The 23129-nt window shown below is 43.9% G+C and overlaps 1 protein-coding gene across 6 annotated transcripts in view; it reads right to left on the bottom strand.

Annotated features, from left to right (window-relative positions):
- The window catches only part of MLXIP (MLX interacting protein), a 67714-nt gene that overhangs the window by 16420 nt on the left and 28165 nt on the right, over window positions 1-23129 (bottom strand). For 4 of the 6 annotated variants that reach the window (XR_006175010.2, XR_006175011.2, XM_042852469.2 and 1 more), the window contains exons 2-11: window positions 14593-14699; window positions 14109-14194; window positions 12525-12614; window positions 12132-12173; window positions 10394-10565; window positions 6733-6822; window positions 5768-5859; window positions 4248-4911; window positions 1593-1714; window positions 635-815 (exon numbers count right to left, since the gene is read on the bottom strand). Coding sequence is in view for 3 of the 6 variants with exons in the window: in XM_042852469.2 (XP_042708403.2) it covers window positions 635-815; window positions 1593-1714; window positions 4248-4911; window positions 5768-5859; window positions 6733-6822; window positions 10394-10565; window positions 12132-12173; window positions 12525-12614; window positions 14109-14194; window positions 14593-14699 (1646 nt within the window). In the remaining 3 variants the exon portion in view is untranslated. The remainder of the gene's footprint in view (window positions 1-634; window positions 816-1592; window positions 1715-4247; window positions 4912-5767; window positions 5860-6732; window positions 6823-10393; window positions 10566-12131; window positions 12174-12524; window positions 12615-14108; window positions 14195-14592; window positions 14700-23129) is intronic. The other 2 variants (XR_010592810.1, XM_042852470.2) reach the window with 1 other exon arrangement.

The following is a 23129-nucleotide window of genomic DNA, read 5'->3' as shown; positions in this document are numbered from 1 at the left end:
TGACCAGATGGCTAGGAAATCCAAATATTTCACAAACAATGGCTAAATGCCTTGTGGCGACATGTTCTCTCCACTTCAGGCAAATGTGTGTTAGGGTGTCTAGGACCTAAACTGACTATCCTACCGTGACCTACTTGCACTGTGACCCTCCAGGTTCCTAAAGCAGGAAGCAAAATATTTAAATAATTTCTTACTATCCCATGGAAGTAGAGCACTAAGGAAAGAGGACAGGGACACCTACTGTTGCAGGGAACCCTTGGTAAGGTGCGAGGCTAGAATGTGCTTAGACACCCTCTAATGAAAGCTGTTGTAGAAGTGGTGCAAAGAATTAGAATTATATTTATTATATTAAATGATAAACTTCTATAGCATTTTATGGAGTACTGAAATGCAACCACTTCTGGAGTGGACTAGTACAGCGTAACAGTGCACAGAAACACTAACCAAAAGTTTAGGGCAAGAACTGAAAACTATTATAGACAACTAAAAGTGTAGGGAATGGGGCTCACAAACTATTTCTACAAAGAATTCCCCAAGATATGTAATAACCACAGCTGGCCAAGATCTGTTTTACATCCCCCTTAAAGGTGGATGCATATGGGGGAGAGTCAGAGAGTTTAGGTCTCTAACTTACTAGGTGTAGGTGAGGGAACTTGTGAACAGGTACTGTGGTAAGGGATTTGCTCTCCTTTAACTTCTTGGACTGCACTAGGAGAGAAGAGATGCGAGACTGTGGACTGCACTTGCTGGTTACTTGGAGCTTGCTGTGCTTGACCAACCAGAATGTTATTATGGAATTCGATCACCCCGGGAGCCTGGAAACAGCACAGGAATATTACAGAAAGAAAAATACAAAGGATTCTATTATCTTGTTTTTCAATGGCAGTGTATAATGTTAAATTAATACATAATTATCTGATGACAGGAACTCCCCAAACTAGTGCTAATATATTATGAACAATCAGGCACAAAAGCCAGACTTCTGGCAAGAGTCCCACGTTTTCATAATTCAGTGCAATGTTAGAATTTGTTAGCAGCAGTGAAAAAGCAATTTCGTCTTATTATACACAAGGTACACTTAACATTTCTGTCTCACGTGCACTCAAACATACTGGACAAACACACTGGCATACTCAAGACAAACTTCTCAACTGGCAAGTGGAAAGTCAAGCTGGATTCTTTCTGGCTCTTTCATCATCATTACTTATGGGCCTATCACAGGGGTGGACTGGTGAGGTTCAGTGGCATGCAATGTGCAGGAAGTCAGTCAAGATGATCATGATGGTCCATTCTTGACTGGAAGTCTATGAGTCAAAAAACCCTCTGCAACTGGTGTCTGTTATGAATTCTGTTGACGTGTAAGCCACAGAAGAAACCAGTTCACCCTCCCGAAGCTGTGCAGATTATATAGTGCTAACAGCCACACAATGTAGATAAATCAAACGTTAACAGATAACTCTGAGCACACCAACAGATCTGTTGAGTAATGAGGAGACATCTATACCTAGTCACTTTTTGAAGCATTACCACACTTTAAGGCTCTAACAACATGCAAACTCCAGCCCAAAGATTTTTTTTTTTCTTTTCCTTACTCTGGGAATTGCAGCTGGTGCAATTACAACACTAGGTGGAGACATGGCCGGAGTCAAAATCCCCTCTCTTTTTAAAGGTGCTGGGGTTACGATCACAGCTCTGGACTGTCCCTGAAAGGCAGCTGAAGAATACAACTGAAGTTAGAATCGTTATTGACACGAAAGATCTGGAGAATGTTATGTAGGGAACAAACGAGTGTTGATTGGGAGAATGGACTAAATGGGACCAAACAGGTATTTTCTGTACAACTTCACCAAATCGTCTTTATTCTAAGTTCTCTCAAAGATCAAGCTGCAACACAAACTGCCATTGCTAGGTGGCTCCAGGATATAAAAAGGGCTTATAACAGGGATACTTGGTCCTGCTAGTGAAGGCAGGGGGCTGAACTCGATGACCTTTCAGGGTCCCTTCCAGTTCTATGAGATAAATAATAAATATGGAGATATACCTAAGTGTTTTAATTTATGTGGGTTTTATAACTGATGTAAGTGCACCTTGAGGATGTGACGGGTGTACTTTGCAACCTAATTTGAGACAGAATTGATGTTGAGCCCATTAACAATGAAGCCATTCATTGTCCAGACAGAGGTACAAATTCCACGGGTAACATAGGGGCACACCTTAGCCCCAGCATACGAAGGCAGATATATGCTCTTGCTGAGAAAGGGCCTAGAACACATTTCACTAGGTCAGTAGTGCATTTCTTGGCTGTTGATGGCACATGGCCTCTTGCTTTTTAATTCATTAGGTGCACATATGAATGGCTTAGAAACACACCCAGTAGTGTCTTAATGCTATTAACCATAGATCAAGCTATTTCAAGTGACACATCTTTGTGCTAGGATTTGGGATGCAGCAGACTTGAGGATGTTAATGGGGATTTCTCATGGGCTGCCATAGCATTATGCCCATGGCAGGCAGGCAGACACACAAACTCTTTTGCTTTTCAGTAATTTCCATTTCACAATAATCCTTCAGGCTGTGTATTTCTGGGGGACTGGCTATAGCAGTGGTTCTCAACAAGGGATCTGGGGCCCGGTAGGGGGCCACAAGCAGGTTTCAGGGGGGTCTGTCAAGCAGGACCAGCATTAGACTCGCTGGGGTCCAGGGCAGATAGAGTGACCAGACAGCAAGTGTGAAAAATCGGGACAAGGGGTGGGAGGTAATAAGAGCCTATATAAGAAAAAGGCCCCAAAATCGGGACTGTCCCTATAAAATCGGGACATCTGGTCACCCTAAGGGCAGAAAGCCGAGCCCCACAGAGAAGTTCAGAGCTCTCTCATTTGGCTCATGCTTGCTGCTCTCAGACATCTGCAGTAGATGGCGGGTTGGACAACGCTGAAAGCTCAAATGTCATAGATCCCCACAGTTAGATTCTAATCAGATTTTAATCTGTGTGTTACAGCCTCATGACCATGAACCAACAATATTTCTCCATATCATTTGCATTCAGAGCAAATGGGCCAACATAGGGACATTTCAGAAACTGCCTCTGAAACAAGCTCAAATCCTGAGGGGTCTGTGGCTTCTGCTGCCTTTAGAGTATTAACATGGTCCTGAAAACAGACACCGCTTGCCTGAATCTCTAAGAGCCCCAACCGAGGCAGCTTGAGGCAAAGGCACACGAACCCTAAAACTTTATTTCTTAGGGTCCCGTATCACTGAAATGTCTTCCTCCTCGCTACACCAGCCCTGCTCATAAGCATTAACATTCATGGGGTTAGTCTACACTTACAGTGGTGTGTAGACTACAGACACGTTACGCCCAGTTAGCAATAGCAGTGTAGACAGTGAGGCACAGCTAAACTGTATAGTAAAGTGCCCTACATGCCTGGGTATATACTCTACATGGCTCTCTGCACACCCAAGCAGTGCCTCCCACATCTACACTTCTATTTTTAGTGAAAGGCTCTGGCAAGGGGGAGGCAGAGAGGAAAGGCTCCAGCAGCTCCCCACTGCCAGAGCCTTTTACTGCCACATGTAGCTACACACACTGCAGTGAGTGTGGACGCAGCCTGCTTTTCAATGTGGAGTGTAGCTACAGGTACCCTATGTGCCGCGGCAAGTGTAGACAAGGTCACAGAAACAGAGGAACAGCCCCATTTGATCTGACAGTTTGGTCAGTTTAATCAGGTATAACCCTTTGAAAAGAAGCCAATACCTGAATTAACACTCTGCATCTGTCTAGTGCTCCGAGAGCGCTGTACCTCAGCATACAACTGAGGTAGGTAAATATCCTCATGTTACAGAGGGAGTCACTGAAGCAAAGAGGGGTGAAAGGCCTTGCTAAAGGCAACCAAAGGACTCAATGGCAGAGCCAGGAACAGAATCCAAGACCTCCTGATTCCCGGTCCTACGCAAACTCCAATGGTCCATCCTGCCTCCCTTATAATCACATTAAAATTCAGGGCTGTGGGAAATGCCTTTTTTTGTTGCCGTCCTGAATGTTTATTTGGAAAGTGGATTCGGAGAAGGCAGTGCTAGTAACAATAAACAGCCTCACCATCAAGATTTCTGGGTCCTCCAGTGACACCCAGGGTGCTGCACATTAGCATATTTTTGTTAATGTTAATTTCCACCTACAACAGCAACTGAGCCCCTCCCTCACGTTACTCCCTCCCAGCAGAACAAGGAGGAACCCCCGTGACTCTCACCTGGGGTGATGAAGGCATTTTTTAATACTAAGGACACCGTTTCAGGCTTTGGAGCAGGCACTATTTTTTGTGGCTGTTTGGGCCTCGTTCCAGCATTCGCCAGGGGAACGGCTTTAGGGAGTGCAAACGTCAGGTGGGGTTGCAGCTGAGGCCGGGGCTGCCCCTGCACAACAGCAGTCTGTAGAGTTAGGTTACAAGGCACTCCTCCGCCTGGCTGCTGCGTTGCCAGGATGAGGTTCTGGCTCTGGCTGAAGGTGGTAGCAGAGGGGTTGTGGGTCAGGGTGGCAGAAGCCGTGTGGGTAACAATGGAAGATTTGCGGAGGCCAGACTTTTGGGTTTCTGGAGCAGTAAAAGCAGATGGCTGGGAATTCAAGCTGGCCTTCAGAGGCACCGTGGGCAAAGCGGCTTGGTGTGGTGGGACAGTGGGCTGCAGCAGCGACACTGGAGCTGGGAACACCGGAAGAAATGGCTGCTGGCCACTTAGAGATGAATCGGAATTGAAGTCTGATGGCTGGATGAAAGAGCCCTCACTTCTAATGTTGGAGCACTGGTTAGCACCAACATCAGGAATGACAGGAGCAGGTACCGATGAGGCAATCAATCCTTCATTGAGGTTCACTGTTGGGAGTGTGCTGGGTAAAGAACCCGAGGGCAGGACAGAAGACTGTCAGGAGAAAAAAAAAATGAGTATAGATTAATGCTTGACACTGGAGATGGGCCAGCACCAGAAGATTTTATCTGAACCTTTCCTAACACTCAATTGTGAAAGGGGAGAATGAGGCTTAGATCTGAATCACTCCTAGTTATACTAAGCCAACACCTTCCACATCAAGAACTAAATAACTACAACTACCTCTAGTTTTGCCCATTTCTCCTTGGCTCTCCTGTAAGTGTCTTTCAGGTAAAGATCTTCCAGAGGGTTGAGATCCACAGCTCTTCAGAGGGAGGAAGTCACCAATATCCTTGTATTACAGATAAGAAAACTGAGGTACACAGAGGTTAAGTGACTGGACCCAGGTCCCACAGCTAGTCAATGACACAGCTGGAAACAGAACCCAGCAGTTAAGTCTCCCAGTTACCTGCTCTACCTGCTAGTCCACACTCCCTCCCAGTACATATGATTCGTTATAGCAAGGCCCAACTTCATTCAGAGACAGCATTATTTCACTTGAAGCACAAAACACACACTCTACATAATGTAAAGGCTGTTCCTCAAAAACTAATATTTTAAAGTACAAAGAAAATTCTGTCCTGAACCTGATGTGGTGGAAGACAAAGGTATTTAAGTTACAACAGTGCAAGTACAGTACATGTACCAGTTATTTTTACTTCTACGTTATTGTAATAATTTCTTTTATTGGTAAATCAGAGGAAAATATACTGTATTAAACAAGTATTGTAAGTGTTTATTCAATTCTATTTAGATGAGCTTGTCTGATACCGCGTATTAGTACATGAAGATCTGTATATTACTTATAAATTTGAGCTCTGGCAATTTTCACTACATAAAACCTCTTTACCTGGGAAGAATGGCTGCTGGTATCTGTCATAGCAGAACTGGCAGCAGGGACAGAAGAGAAAAAGTTGCCAGAGCGACTGGATGAGAACAGATCTGAAAGAATGTGAAAACAAATATTAAATGTTTTACTCCCTATATTACGGTAGAACATTGCTACGTAGCACTAAGTAATGGGAGACTCACTGAGAATTAGCAATTAAATGAATAAATAATTAAAAAACAAGGAAACTGCATCACCACAAAATGTACTCTGCTTATTACAAACACAAGGATGTTTGCCTGTCTTATTGAAATTTACGAACTCTTTGGGAAAGGGATTATTTCTCAGATATGCTTGTAAAATGCCATGCAAATTTAGTGGATTTGAGTGAATTTCAGCCCTGCGCAGAGGACCAGCACAAGGTCCAGGCACCACTTAAACTCTATTTTCTATTTTAAACTTTATTCTAGAGTAAATAATGAAAAAGTAATGGAGATCTCAGTAACATGAGACTTTGCATTTGACTATTAAATCGTTACTAAGAAATGGGGAAACCACAGAGACTGTATATGTGAACAATGGGGTGTGAGGATTAGGAAGACACCAATTAGCATCGTTCTCCTGTAAGGTCCTCTGCTGACACCTGATGTTCTCCCATACTATCAATGGGTAACGTTTCAAAAGCCACTTCTCTGTAAACCAGGTTCTCTGAAAGCTGTGTTCTTCCAAGTCTAATCTTAGGACACGGACTCCTACAGGTGCATTTCAAAACCCAGTCAGGCAAAGAACTGGTCTCGCAACAGTGAGAGGATCTCTCTACATTTTTTTTTTTTTTAATTAGATTTCAAATACTTTTGAGCTTTGGTTCCATTTTCATGCTGTATAAAGAGGATAAACATGTTGGTTTGCACAGTTAACTTTTCTGTTCAAAACCCATTGCGGCTATAGCAGAAAGACAGTAAACTCATTTTCCCCCTTAATCTTACCCTGAAAAGATTCAAAAGTATCCATGAAATCTAGATTTGGCTGGAGAGGGATAAGTCCTGGCTGAATCATGTCAGCATTTCCTAAGTGTGCTGGAAAAACCAAAAGAGAGACAGGTTAATTTTGCAGGATACATGCCACTTCAGTTTATTGCAATGTGGATATGGGTTACTCAAAGAAAGCCTGGCACTTTGCTGGAACATAAGAATGGCCCTATTGGGTCCAGACCAAAGGTCCATCTAGCCCAGTATCCTGTCTTCCAACAGTGACCAGGTGTCCCAGAGGGAATGACCAGAACACGTGATCATCAAGTGATCCATCCCCTGTTGCTCATTCCCAGTTTCTGGCAAACAGAGGCTTGGGCAGGGGTGAGCAAACTTTTTGGCCCGAGGGCCACATCTGGGTTTGGAAATTGTATGGAGGGCCATGAATGCTCACAACATTGGGGGTTGCGGTGCGGGAGGGGGTAAGGGCTTCGGCTGAAGATGTGGGTTCTGTGGTGGGGCTGGGGATGAGGGGTTGGGGATGCAGGAGGGTGCTCCAGGCTGGGACTGAGGGGTTCGGAGGGTAGAAGGGGGATCTGGGCTGGAGCAGGGGCTTGGGGTGCAGGAGCGGTTCAGGGGTGTAAGCTCCGGGCGGCGTTCACCTCAAGCAGCTCCCGGAGGCAGCGGAATGTCCCCCCCCTCTGGCTCCTATGCAGAGAGGAGGCTCTGCATGCTGCCCCGTCTGCAGGCACCGCCCCTACAGCTCCCACTGGCCGCGATTGCCAGCCAATGGGAGCTGTGGGGGCAGTGTTTGGAGCCCCCTGGCTGCCCCTACGCATAGGAGGCAGAGGGGGGACATGCTGCTGCTTCCGGGAGCCGCGCAGAGATCTGGCATGCATGGAGCGGGGCAAGCCCCCAACCCCGCTCCCTGGCTGGAGCGGGGCAAGCCCTGGACTCCACTCTCCAGCTGGAGCTTGAGGGCCGGATTAAAATGTCTAAGGGCCAGATGCGGCCCCTGGGCCATAGTTTCCCCACCCCTGGGCTAGGGACACCATTCCTGTTCATCCTGGCTAATAGCCATTGATGGACCTATCCACAATGAATTTATCTAGTTCTTTTTTGAACCCTGTTATGGTCTTGGCCTGCACAACATCCTCTGGCAAGGAGTTCCACAGGTTGACTGTGCATTGTGTGAAGAAATACTTCCTTTTATTTATTTTAAACCTGCTTCCTATTAATTTCATTTGGTGACCCCTAGTTCTTGTGTTATGACAAGTAGTAAATAACACTTCCTTATCTACTTTCTCTACATCAGTCATGATTTTATAGACCTCAATCATATCTCTCCTTAGCCATCTCTTTTCCAAGCTGAGAAGTCCCAATCTTATTAATCTCTTCTCATATGGAAGCCATTCCATACCCCTAATCATTTTTGTTGCCCTTTTCTGAACCTTTTCCAATTCCAATATATCTTTTTTGAGATGAGGCGACCACATCTGCACACAGTATTCAAGATGTGGGCATATCATGGATTTATATAGAGGAAACATGATATTTTCTGTCCTACTATCTATCCCTTTCTTAATTATTCCCAGAATTCTGTTCGCTTTTTTGACTGCTGCTGCACACTGAGTGGATGTTTTCAGAGAACTATCCACAATGACTCTAAGATCTCTTTCTTGAGTGGTAACAGCTAATTTAGACCCCATCATTTTATATGTATAGTTGGGATTATGCTTTCCAATGTGCATTACTTTGCATTTATCAACATTAAATTTCATCTGCCATTTTGTTGCCCAGTCACCCAATTTTGAGAGATCCTTTTGTAGCTCTTCGCAATCTGCCTGGGTCTTAACTATCTTTAGTAATTTTGTATCATCTGCAAATTTTGCCATCTCACTGTTTACCCCTTTTTCCAGTTCATTTATGAATATGTTGAATAAGACTGGTCCTGTGGCAGCTTACTTTGCGTAAGAGACTTTGGTGAGTCTTTCTGAAAATCTAAGTACACTATATCCACTGGATCCCCTTGGTCCACATGCTTGTTGACTCCCTCAAAGAATTCTAGTAGATTGGTGAGGCATGATTTCCCTTTACTAAAACCATGTTGACTCTTCCTCAACAAATTATGTTCATCTATATGTCTGATAATATCGTTCTTTATTATAGTTTCAACCAATTTGCCCGGTACTGAAGTCAGGCTTACAGGCCTGTAATTGCCGGGATCAGCTCTGGAGCCCTTTTTAAAAACTGGCATCACATTAGCTATCCTCCAGTCATCTGGTACAGAAGCTGATTTAAATGACAGGTACAGACTACAGTTAGTAATTCTGCAATTTCACATTTGAGTTCCTTCAGAACTCTTGGGCGAATACCATCTGGTCCTGGTGACTTATTGCTGTTTAATTTAACAATTTGTTCCAAAACCTCCTCTAATGATACCTCAATCTGGGACAGTTCCTCAGATCTGTTACCTAAAAAGAATGGCTCAGGTTTGGGAATCTTCCTCATATCCTCAGCTGTGAAGACTGATGCAAAGAATTCATTTAGTTTCTCTGCAATGGCCTTATCGTCCTTGAGTGCTCTGTTAGCACCTTGATCGTCCAGTGGCCCCACTGGTTGTTTAGCAGGCTTCCTGCTTCTGATGTACTTAAAGAAAAATTTGCTATTACTTTTTGAGTCTTTTGCTAACTGTTCCTCAAATTCTTTTTTGGCGTTCCTAATTGTATTTTTACACTTCATTTGCCAGAGTTTATGCTCTTTTCTATTTTCCTCACTAGGATTTAACTTCCACTTTTTAAAGGATGCCTTTTTGCCTCTCACTGCTTCTTTTACTTTGTTGTTTAGCCACGGTGGCTCTTTTTTGGTTCTCTTACTATGTTTTTTAATTTGGGGTATACATTTAAGTTGAGCCTCTATTATCGTGTCTTTAAAAAGTTTCCATGCAGCTTGCAGAGATTTCATTTTTGGCACAGTACCCTTTAATTTCTGTTTAACTAACTTCCTCATTTTTGTATAGTGAGTATAAACCTCAGGACTGGATTTTGTAAACGCTCTGCACGCACAACTCCCTCTGAGGCAGTTCAGGGATTAGGTCCCACAGAGTGCAACCCTGAGTTTTGGCTACAAGAATTTGAGCTGAGTTCTGTTGGGAAGAGGAACCTTCATCTAATGAAAAGAAAGAGGGTCATTTTTTTAAGATGCTAGACTCTCAAAGAGTGGCATGTTGATGGAACAACACTTATTTGGACTGGCTTTTCTGCAAGTTTATGGTGTATATAAATTAATAATAATTACATTAAAAAAAGGAAAATAAGATTTGATGTAAATTATAATGGCCTCATAAGCAATAATACTTTCTTGTGCATGTCTCGGGTAGCTTTATTAGTATCAGAATGTGTACCAGTAATTAGGTGTAATGAGATTAAAAAAAAGAAAGAAAATTTAGGCTGAATATCTGAATAGGATTTCTGATCCCTTAAACCATGATTTTTTAAACTTTCAAGTTTGGCACTACCATTAAATTGATACAAGTACACACAGCCCAGGAAAATGCATTGGAAGAGAAAGATGGAGCCACCTTCTCCATCAGAAAAATGAAAAAGTAAGGCTGGAAGAGAAGTGAAGCAACAAGCCTCCTCTCACTGCAAAATCAACACAGCCAAAAGCAAATACATACCTATCTCTCTGGGATTTGGCCAGGCAATCAGCTGATGTGAAGAAAGCGTAGAGAAGAGGGTGTCCGTGAACTCAGACATAAGCATATCTGCATCCAGAAAGGAATCTTCCTCCATGGGGACGGGGGTTTCTCTGCCATATCTACTCTGATGCCAGAGAACCACATCATCGTCCTGCCAAAGAGGAAAGAAAAATAAGCCTGGTTATATGAAGCTGCAAGTCACATGCAGTTATTATGGCACCAAACAGACAAAGCTCATTATTTTTCACATTTTAATAAAGAGGAACATTCTATAGGAGTCATCAAAATGCATCACACCAACTTGTTAGCATCCTGCCTCCAGTCACATGGAACAGACAACAGTCAATCTAGTCTGGTATTCCACCCTCTGCCACATCAGCTCAGACCAACAGTTCATCTACTCTGGCTTCTTTTACATACCAAATAGATCGATGGTTCAGTTAGTGTGGCATCCCATTTCTGCTTGTTCTGGAACAGGCCATTTGTATATCTAGTCCAATATCTTGTCTCCAGCAGTGTCACAAACCAGATGTTTTAGAAGTTAGCATAAAACCTCTGTGAAATCTATCATTGCACAACACTAGACTCTGTGGGGAAATATCTTTCCAATTCCAGCTGATGATCAGAACTGCATAAAACCAAGGTGGCTTTGGCAATGCTTTTTCGATTTTTGGGGTATAAGTGGGATTTTGCACCCAGAATTTCACTGATTTGGGGGTTTGAATGAACCCTAACAAACACAACGCAAAACTTAATTGGAACTGGTGAGGTTTCCAGCCAGAACCATGACATCCTGAGGTTTATCTAAATCTTAGCCAGGTTTGCTGAACGGTTTGTGAACCCGGGGATTGTTCTGGGCATATAATGAAGAGTGAATCCAGCTTGGGTTTACATTTAGTTACGGAAGGTCTGAAATGCTCTTTTGGTGATCAGTTTATGCTCAAAGAAGGCTCCATCGCACGACTATTTTTTGTCCCAAGTATTTGAAGCGCAGTTGCTTTTATACATCTCAACATCTAGCCCTTTTTTAAAGTTTACCAAACTACTTGCCTATAATAGCACAGAAAAAGGACTCATTTGGTTCTGCTATGTACTTTCCACTTGAAGCACACACATCCTTTCCCGATTCCACAAGGCAGGCTGTGTTGCCAGTTATAACTCAATAACAAGCTGTCATGTGACCAACTGCAAAGAGGTGGCCCTGACTGGGCCAGCTGGCCTGCTAACTCTCATTTCTTATGTCATCGCACTCTAGACCAAGACTTCCACCCAATCTGATTTAAGCTCAGGAAAACTGTACTGCTCTCTATTATACAATTTATTCTAAGCAAAAGGGTGGCCCCCTCTTCATAATAAACATTGAGGCCTTGGCTACACTGGCAGTGTACAGCGCTGCAACTTGCGGCGCTCAGGGGTGTGAAAAAACACCCCCCTGAGCGCAGCAAGTACAGCGCTGTAAAGCGCCAGTATAATCAGAGCCTGCAGCGCTGCACACTCGCTTGCAGCGCTGCAAGCTATTCCCTTCAGAGAGGTGGAGTACATACGGCGCGACTACACTCGTGCAGCGCTGTGAAGCCCTGTGTGTAGCCAAGGCCTCAGGCGAAGTGCGTGGCTTTAGGTTTTAATCACTGCAAGCTGTCATGCTTGTATACCTTTGCTACTTATCACAACTTCAATAAACAGAAATGCTGCAACTGCCTCCACAAAAATTACTTACCCGCACCAAGCTTGAAAGGTCTTCATCTTTGTGTTTCTGTAACTGCAGAGACAGAACAAAGAATCTTTTAAAAAGTAAAATTAGCTCCTGTACTTCCCAAAGGACCTGTTTCTGCAACCCCCTACTTGTGTGATTAGTCCTTACTCATGCAAGTCATTTTCTAGCCCCCATGGGACCAATCATGAGTAGAGACTATTCACAGGACAAGGGGTTGCAGGACTGGACCCAGTGTATCAATTTAGTCTTATGTATCAGTGGACCCAATGTTTATACTGGTATAACTGAATTTCCAACATTTTTGCACGTTAGTAAAAGTTACACCAGAAGTCCAACTATTAAATCAAAAAGCAATTATTCCACTCAAAATACTTTCACAGTTGCAAACAAACAGACCCTTTTCTTGAAGTATGTTCTCCACTTGTGATATTCCCTGATGACTATTTCGATTCTTCGTTTCCAATATTTCCCTTCTGTTGCAATGGCCTGAGAACAAACAAAATACATTAGGAAATATACACAAACATTAAATAGCCACACAAAGTTTTCAGGCAGACTGAAGCTATAAGGTAAGTACATTAATTCCGTTTGACCTCATAACCCAGCCGACACAATGTGCTTAAATCCAGCTACTGTATAGCAATCCAGGATCCATTTAATTTCCCCACATAAAATAAAAAGTGATGATGTTCAGTAATAGTACCAATATGTCACTACTTGAATCACCTGTAACCAATTGCAAAAACAAAAGGAAAAAAAAAGTTTCTGAAACATAACTTTTATAAGATGCATGTTAACACAGCCATGCAAAAGCATAATGAAAATTCATCAACCACGGTACAAAATCTATAGGCTTACCCTTCACCATGACAACTATGAAATAAAATGTACTCACTGGGAAACAAAAACAAAAAACAAATTCCTGGCCTGGAGCGAGTGGGAAAATAGAAAGTTGCAAGGCAGTATCAACATGCACATACATCCAAAAGCTGTGAAGGAATGACACAAAACAATAAAAGCCAAGTAACAACGCTCTGGGAGAAACTTCACTCTTCAAACCATATGCAGTGGTACCCCAATGATAACAATGGGATCAGAATGTGGGGCTTTAACATGCTACAAGTACTGCAAAACCAAGGACAGCGGGGCAAATTCACAAGAACTGAGGTAGACTTAACTCCACCTTGTCTGATTGGATTGTATCTCAACCTAAAGGTTAGCCTAACTTTGCTTTTCAAAAATTTCAGATACTAGGACAGTTTCATGTATGCTTCTGCAGTCCATTTCTGCTGCTGCTCCTGCTCTGTAGGTTCAACAGGGGGTTTATGCATTTTGAGTCCAATCTAAGGTTACACAGTACACGACAGAACCACACTTTGCAATGTCATGGGCCTCCTAGGACAGGAGCCAGAGGGCTGCAAATAGTTTGCATATAATAGAAGAAAAGGAAAATGCACAGACCTACCTCACCCAGTTGCAGTTACAGTTTACATGACAGGGTTAGAAATTGCTTCTTAGTTTGTATTCAGATGAGCAAAGAAATTAAAAAACAATATTGAAAAATCTTTTATAAAGCCACTCAGCTTGATCCAACAGGGTACTCTGCCCTCACCTCCCACTGACTTCAGCAACCTTCAGAAATGGGCTCTTTGAGAGGAAATGTAAAACAGGCTCTGGCGTGTTGGAATAACATGCTCTTCAGGCTGCACCGTCATGCTTTAGATTTGTCAAACTGGAGGGCAGTCATGAGCTGCATAGTAGGACTCCAGGGGCTGTAAGTCACCCTTGGGCTGCACCTTGATCATTCCAATACAGGTAGATTTATAACATCTGGCTCAACAGCAGCCATACAGTACACACGTTGATATTTTTCACTATGGAGAGGACACCAAAGCATGTCAGTGCTACAGAGCCTTCACATCTAAACGGAGGTAGGAGAGATGTAGAGATAATCAAATCTACAGCTCAAATTTTACATACTTCAGGCCGCCGATGTTCCTCTACATCAATAGAGCCATCTAGTGGAGTCACAAAATGGCACACTGGGTTCTTGCGTTTCTCCAGGTCTGAAACAGAAATGAAAATATGACAGTTGGATACACACATGCTATTCAGGGATCCCTTCTCCACCTCGGAGGCAGGATTTTAACAAAGGTCTTCCCAGAGTCCCCTCCAACACACCACTGGGGAACAGGCCATTTCAGACTGCACCTGGATTCAAGTGGTGCAATGCCCCAAAGCAGTGCTGAACACCATGGGGATGGTTTGGTCATGGGGTGGAAATTCAGGATTGTCCTCTACAGGGATTTAGGCCACCAGCAGATGCACTTGGGTTTTTCCATCATAAGGGCGCTTATGTTTCATCTCCTGTCCATTCAGCCCCTTACATGCATGGCCAGATGCAATACCAGATTCAAACATTTTGTGGTTGTATGCAATCACGTTTACCATAAAAGCAACTTACACTGCATATACCATGCCCTCCAGATGGCATTGTTGAGACGAATTTTATCCCTCCATTGAAGTTTTAAGCCTTTAAAATTCTTCCATTTTGGCGAAACCAACTTCCCACTGAAATAAAAATACCCAAAACAACAAAAATCAGTGACTTTTTTTTATATATATAAAGCAAATATAGCGGCTAATAAAAGGGCCAGGCTGACAGTTCTGGAGACTACAGTGAAATGAAGCTCAGGCACTGGGTAGAGCAAGCTTCTTCCATGCACCACCCTGACAACATACTTCACTCCTGGCCTAAAGGTCTAGAGGTGATAGGGAAGTACAGTCTTCACGGCTCTTCTAGTCCTTTATCTCTCTGCTACTAGCTCTGGGGAGGTGTTTTGTGATGTGGATACCGGTCACTCTGGAATTTCACTGGGACCACAACTCATTTCACCCAAACACACTTCTCTTACCTACCACAGTTCCCCTGAACCCAAATACATCACTTCCTACCAACTCTGGGAATGAGAACACCCAAGATCATGGGTAAAACCTGGCACTTAGCAGGATTTTGGTTTGGTCTATCTTGGATGTTGAGGAGCTGTACTGAGACAGTACACATTCATTGCCATTCTCAGAAATGGGGTGTACTAAGAAATACATTTCAACGCTACAGGAACTTTATGACTGACAGAGGAGCCTGCAAATTAAGAAGCATCCCATATCACATTGGGGAAGTGCTGCAAAATCCATTCCTGGTGCCACCAAGTTCTGGGTTTAAAGCAGACAGAGGCAACCCATCCATTTTAGGATCCTGTTTAAAGTTACCTATGTTGTTTTCAAAATCTGTTGTGGATTTGCTCTTCCTCTGTTTGTTTAGTGTCCTCCTTTCTATCTTTTCATGCAGTCTCATCAATTTTAGTATGAGCCTTTGCTCTGCGGTGGCTTGCTGTGTGCAAAAGCTTCCCCCATATCTCATCACTTCATCAAGTCTCCATTTCCTTTCAAATCTCAGATGAAAACATACTTTTTTTCTCTCTTACTTGTGCCTCAATTTTCTCTCTCTCTCTCTTCACTATTCTAACACATCATTCTCCTGTGATCCTTGACTTTGCCAGAGTCCCTACAAAATAAGTCTGACTAGAAAATATGCCACTCCAATATCAATCTCTAGAGTAACATGGGTTTTCAAGAGACAATGGTTGCATAGTTTAATAAACTAAATCCTAAATGGCAGAACTCTGTTATTTAACTTATCTGTACCCAAAATAGGTCTAATCTCTAATAAAAAGTCACAAGGACACAGGCATTTTTGTAGACAATCCAATATAACTATAATGTATTTCTTGTATCCAGTTTAAATTTTCTTCAAAGAGTGATTTAAGACTAGAATTAAGATAGAAAATGTTAACCAATTTATAGAATTTACATTTTCTTTACTGTATTTTTATAGTGCATTAAAGTCCAGCCAGAGATTAAAGTGATTAATAATTTATCCTCCTTTTAGGACAATAATTATTATTATTTCTAGTTCTTTCAATGCATTCCATGGGAGCAGAGTTCAAGTCCAGTATTAGGTCATAAGTGAAATGAGTTTGATAACCTCAGTTTCATCCAGCGGACAGGAATCACCATGAAGATGACAACAATATTTACAACCTGATCCAAACCCCAGTGAAGTAAATGGAAAGGCTCCATTGACTTCTGGGGCAATTGGATCAGGCCTCTAATGATCATTTTAGCCTAACTAGTCATGTCTATTCTGGAACACTAAAGGAGAGAGTGGTTTCACCAACTCAGAATATAGTGTTTGAGAGCAGTTCCCTGACTGTAACTGACCTTTGGATTTTGAAAAAACAAAACAAAAAGGAGTTTCTGCTCCTGCTGGCCTATTAGCCTTCAAGAACACCAATATTCTCACAAGCAAATAAATGTAATAAACAAATGCAGATAAACTTGCCTACCGATTACACAGTCAAAACATGAACTTCAGTGGAAGATGCCAAAAGTGTTCAGGAATTCAACAGTCACTGGTTCAATTCCATGTGAGAACTTTTCCCAAACAGAAAATAAGCAAAGTTCGCAAAAATGGGAGAAGAGACCTGGATGAAATCTATTGCAACAGTCACCAGAACAGTGACTGACACACTGGCCAGCAAGTGGCCTGAATCTGTGAAGGTGATGGCACTTCTAGAAGGAAAACTAAATCAGGTACTGATTGAGGTGACAAGAGTAAAAAAAGATTTTCAGGAAAGATACACATAATCTCTCCTTAATGTTTTGTAGTTCTTAGTCCCTGATAAAAGAGCAAACTGTGCTATAGGGGTCTGGGTGGTTCAGAGGGTTGATGATGGTGGAATATGGAACTTTTAACCTCTTGAACCCGATATCAAATCCACCCCAGGTCAGGAGTTACTGATGTGAAATAAATTCAATGGTTTTAATTCAGTCTCTAGTGGACAAGTGTTCACATAACAAAATCAAATCCCTTCCTTCCCTACATTTCTGTGGTTCTGTGACCTCGAGAAAGCATCTAGTCCAACTCGCAGCTCTGTGGCAGGACCATGTAAACTGAGATCATCCCTGACACGTGTTTGTCCAACTTATTTTTAAAAGTTTGAGCATTGGCCTGCTAAACCCAGGGTTGTGAGTTAAATCCTTGAGGGGGCCACTTAAGGATCTGGGGCAAAATCAGTACTTGATCCTGCTAGTGAAGGCAGGGGGCTGGACTTGATGACCTTTCAAGGTCCCTTCCAGTTCTAGGAGATAAGATATCTCCGTTTTTTTTTTTTTAAATGAGGATTCCACGAGCTCCCTTGGAAGACTATTCTAGTGCTTAGCTACCTTTATAGTTAGAAAGTTTTTCCTAATATCTAACTAAATCACCCCTACTGCAGATTAAGTCCATTACTCCTTGTCTTACCTTCAATGGACCTGGAGAACAACTGATCCCCATCCTCTTTATAGCAGCCCTTAACATCCTGGAACACTTATCAGGTCCTCCCCTCAGTCTTCTTTTCTCAAGACTGCACATGCCCAGTTCTTTTTTAACCTTTCCTCAAAGAAAAGATTTTCTAAAACTTTTATCATTTTCGTTGTTGCTCTCTGCACTCTCTCCAATTTGTCCACATCTCTCCTAAACTGTGCCCAGAATTGGACACAGTACTCCAACTGGGGCCTCACTAGTATCGAGTATAGCGGGACAATTACCTCCTGTGTCTTATATACAACACTCCTGTTAATACAACCCAGAATCACATTAGTCTTTTTTGCAGATGCATCACATTGTTGACTCATACTGTGTTTGTGATCCACTATAACCCCCAGATCCTTTTCGGCAGTACTACCAGCGAGACAGTTATTCCCCATTTTGTAGTTGTGCATTTGATTTTTCCTTCCTAAGTGAAGTAGTTTACACTTGTCTTTATTGAATTCCATCTTGTTGAATTCAGACCAAATGTCCAATTTGTCATGGTCATTTTGAATTTTAAACCTGTCCTCCCAAGTGCTTGCTATCCCTCCCAGCTTGGTGTCATCTGCAAATTTTATAAGCATACTCTCCACTCCATTATCCAAGTCATTAATGAAAATATTGACTACTCCTGGACTCAGGACTGACCCTTGTGGGTCTCCACTAGATACTCCCTCCCAATTTGACAGCAAACCATGCCACAACAGGCCCCTTTTTGGCCCTCAAGATTGAATTTCCATCTGACCCTGTGCCGTTGTCAAATTAAAATATAATCATGCAAATAATTATTGCTACCACTGTTATATAATTGCAGCAGTGAACTCACTCAATTCTGAATGCCGAAAACTGTCTCCAGTTTTTAAAATAATTCAATATAAAATTATTTTTTTTCCAGACAACTAAGCATTCCCCAAATGCTGCAGTTTTGTGCTTGTACATGGGAAACAGATGTTCACTGTCCAAGCTGGAAACACAAAATGCAAATAGCGTCTTTTAAATATATTTGAAAGACAAATATATTTGATTCTTAAAATGTTTTAGCTTTAAAAGAGGTGACTAGTAACAGATAAAAAAAAATAGGTTTTCTTCCTAAACAGGTATTTTACTGTGACAGTGTTCCTTTAATTAGTTCTTTTCCTCTGAGGATCTCACCACTTTGTAAGGGATTTTGTTTTATAGTCACAAAATCCAGAATAAAATGTTTTTAAAACAGAAGGAGACATTTGCATTGATTTCTACATTTTTGGCTGCACTCCCATGACTAAGTACTAATGATGTAGACGAGGGAGCAGGGATTTAATCATTCTACTCATAATCCAAGTTTCTGACTGGCCTGAAAATCATTAATCACCACCGTATGAGTCAGATAATGCTTTACCTATATCTCTAGAGGTGATTTTTTTTATGCTCTAATACCTTGTCTTTAATACAATATTATTAGGGAGAGTATACAGGATTTTTTCCCCCTGCTGCGTACATATTCATAAAAAAACTAAGAAGAAGAATGTTGAAGGGATGCTGCTCATATCTAAAATTGAAGTTAGTAAATGACCCAACAGAATATTTCAGTGAAACTTGGCTTAGGAGGAGACAATGCAAATGGTTTGACTTGCTTCACTACAATTTTGGGGCATGTGATACAGCAGCTGATGCAAGCAATGGTGTAAGCAACTTTTAAATTAATCAACAAATAATCACAAGTAGAATTTTCCTTATACACAACTTTGACACTTCAAGTGGTTTCTAATGCAACCTGTGTTTTCTCAGCCCTAATCTGCCTCATGATACTGTCAAAATGGCAATTTCCCATTTTAGTTAATTATTTTTCCATTATATCTTTGAGTCCTCTCTGTAGTCTCATGTTGTGGGAAGAACATCGATTACTCTAGCTCGCGCTAAATGACTACTGAAAAGCTTCCCCCTTGTCTTAAAGAAGATAAATACATCCTCTACTTCATGACTTGCAATTGGTGCTGAAGAAGGAACTCTAATTTCACTTTCACAGTCATCAACAACTGAAGTTATAACGGGGAAAAAAATCCCCTCTGGTGGAGCCATGTTGTTCTCAGCTGAGACGCCCAATACAGCTTGGACAGCTGCAGGGAAGATACCAGGGATCTCTCCCTGCGCAGCAGCTGGTAACAGGTGAGATGCTTGAGCTAACTGCACCCTGGTTTAACCATGAGGAGGTTAGGAGCAGGGAATTTTTAATGAGAGATCTTCAAATCCAGAACTTGCTGGGTTGGGTGGATGAAGACAGGTTATATTTATCAGTTTCTAAAATTCTGAACCGGTTTTTGTACTGTGCATGTGTCTAGAGCCTGGTACAGGAATGTATTATGAACTGAATTTAAAATAAATTAGGCATTGCTGAAGTTAGGAGGATGAATGGAGCAAACAAACTGGAGCACTTGGTGCAGAATAACTCAGTCCAGTTACATGTATAAGATAAGAGGAAGCCTGCATTCCAATGACACACCTTGAAAGTGCTTTGCAAACCATCAATCCTCACACCACCCTCTCTAAAGTAAGGAATTTTAGTCATCCACATTTTACAAATGAGGTAACAGAGAGAGAGGTTAAATTACACACTCAAGGTCTGTCAGTGGCAGAGTCAGGAATGGAACCCATATCCCCTGACTTGCAGTTCTGTCTTTTAAACCTGAAGCCCTTGCTCCTTTACATAGTTGGGATTGGTCCTGCTTTGAGCAGGGGCTTGAACTAGATCAGGGGTCGGCAACCTGTGGCACACGAGCTGATTCACAGTGGCATGCTGCTGCCGGCCTGGGGTCCCCGCCGCCGGCCCGCTCAGCCCGCTCAGCCCGCTGCCGGCCACGATGGCAGTGGGCTGAGTGGGGCTGGCAGCCGGGACCCGGCTGGCAGGGGCCGGCCTCCGGCCCCACTCAGCCTGCTACCAGTCTGGGGTTCCATCCGCCGGCCCCTGTAAAATGTATTACTGGCACGCGAAACCTTAAATTACAGCAAATAAATGAAGACTTGGCACACCACTTCTGAAAGGCTGCTGACCCCTGGACTAGATGATCTCTTGAGGTCTCTTCAGGGCCGGCTCCAGGCACCAGCCCAGCAAGCAGGTGCTTGGGGAGGCCAAGGGGAAGGGGCGACACGTCAGGCTGTTCGGTGGCAATTCGGTGGCGGGTCCCTCTCGGAGGGAAGCACCTGCCGCCGAATTCCTGCCGAAGAAGAAAGTGGCGCGGTGGAGCTGCCGCTGGAGTGCCGCAGATTGCAATTGCGATCGCGGCTTCCCCCCCCCCCACCGCTTGGGGTGGCAAAAACCCTGGAGCCGGTCCTGGGTCTCTTCCAACCCTAGTCTTCTATGATTCTATGAAAATAACTGAAATTAATCTGAAGGTACAAAGCAAATGCTCCCATTGGAGTTCTCCAGATCAGGAAAAAAGTTATTTTCTCCATTTGCATTCATGTTGCATCAGGCCTTACATCCATCCTAGGTGGAATTTAAGCATAAATCTCTGGGCACTGAAGCTCAGAATCCACAGCACTGACCCAACTGCTCAAATAAGATGCAATGAAAAGTAGCTACTGCTTGTAAAAGTCACTTTTCAAGCCACAAGTATCTTGCCTATCTTTATAGCTGTGAGAGAAAAGGATTTATCTGAGAATTGCCTATACAATTTTCACTTTTGAAAACCAAATCATTTTCAAGTTATAGGAGCAAATATATTAGGGTTACCGTTTTTTAAAATAACAAAAAGAGGACACTCCAAGGGACCCCGACCCGCCCCAACCCCGCCCTGGCCCCACCCAACCCCGCCCCCTTTCCAAAGTCCCCGCCCCAACTCCACCCCCTCCCATGAACGCTCCGCCCCCTGCTCCTCCCCCTCCCCTGCTTCCCGCGAATCAAATGTTTGTGGGAAGCCTGAAACATGGAGGCAGGCAGCAGGTAAGCTGGGGTGGGGGGGGTGCGAGGAGGCGCGGCCCAGTCCGGCCCCTTGGCCGAGCGGCTCAGGCCCAGCTCAGCTCGGACCTTGGGGCGCCAGCCCCAGTTCCAGCCGAGCGCGCCAGCCGTGGCCCCGGCAGTTCCAGCTTGGCTTGGGCCCCGGGGCACCGGCCCCGGCCGAGCAGCTCTGGCCCCGGCGGCTCCGGCCCAGGTCACCGGTCCCGGCGGAGCGCGCCCGCCCTGGCGGTTCCAGCTCGGCTCGGGCCCTGGGGCACCGGCCCTGGCCAAGCGGCTCTGGTCCCAGCAGGTCCGGCTCCAGCTTGGCTCGGGCCCTGGGGCGCTGGCCCCGGTTCCAGTGGAGCGGCTCCGGCCCCGGTGGCTCCGGCCCAGCTCGGCTCGGGCCCCAGGGCACCGGCCCTGGTTCCGGCCGAGCGCGCTGGCCCCAGCCGAGTGGCTCCGGCCCACCCTGGCCCCGGAGGCTCCAGCTTAACTCGGGCCCCGGGGCACCGGCCAAGGCTGAGCGGCTCCAGCCCCAGTGGCTCTGGCCCAGCTCGGCTCAGGCCCTGGGGCACCGGCCAAGCAGCTCCGGCCCCGGCGACTCCAGTTTGGATCGGGCCCCGGGGCACCGGCCCCAGCCAAGCGGCGTCGGCCGGCCGCCGGCCAAGCACCGCCGGCCCCAGCGGTTCCGGCTCCAGCCCCAGCGCGGATCCAAGCCCCACGACCCTTCCCTACTTTCCCAGACATGTCCAGCTTTTTGGAATTTCCCCCCGGACGGGGATTTGACGACCAAAAATCCGGACATGTCCGGGAAAATCCGGACGTATGGTAACCCTAAAATATATAGGAGTATATTTTACTTTTCTATTCTTTCTTTTACAGGCTCCCACTTTCCTTGTGCTAAAAGCCCTCTCCCCTGCCAAATCCTTTGTTAAAATCCACTTGCTTTGTGAAACTTTCTTGAGAGATCCCCTCCTCTGCTTGTTCTTTTATAGCATTGTCTCAGAGTTAGACTGCAAAGACCTTTAGAGAAGGATATTTTCTTTGCAGGTTTTTGTAATAAGATGTCCAATATGAAATAAGAATTTTTCTAGTCCTTTAATTTAAAATAAGCTAAACAGATGAGTTTTTTCTTGTGACAAAAGGAAAGATCTTTTTGGCTTCCACATAGGTGTCAGGAGAATGGTTTTGGTTTGTTTTTAATCTCTTTGTTTTGTTGGGGGCTGGGCCTATCACCTCAGCTCTCTAGGAGCCAAAACTAACAATACATCCTCAAACAAAGGCTCATTCAGAGGATCAGATTACAAGAACATTCACATATTATGTGCCAAAATGAAGAGGCAGGCAAGTGGAACAAAAACATTCCTGTATCACGTGGATAGGAATTATGATTTCTCTTCTCGGTACAGGATTCACATGAAGGCAACACTCACACAGATTCATGTTTACTATCCACAATAACTAGAAAGCTAATCCTAGCCACAACTTTAAAAGAAAGCACTGGGGTCACCCTTTTCTTGATGCTACTCTGTCCATCATCTCATCTGAAAGAGCAGATTCCAAGACAGGGAGGATGTTAACATTACCTACATTCCATAAAACTACGCCTGAATCCTTGTACTGATGCTAAATTCAGAGTACTGTTAAACAACCATCTACCCTGCTGTGCAGCGCA

This window comes from Chrysemys picta, chromosome 15, assembly GCF_011386835.1.
Source record: "Chrysemys picta bellii isolate R12L10 chromosome 15, ASM1138683v2, whole genome shotgun sequence".
NCBI classification, from domain to species: Eukaryota; Metazoa; Chordata; order Testudines; family Emydidae; genus Chrysemys; species Chrysemys picta.
This window is presented reverse-complemented; position numbering and strand designations above follow the sequence as displayed.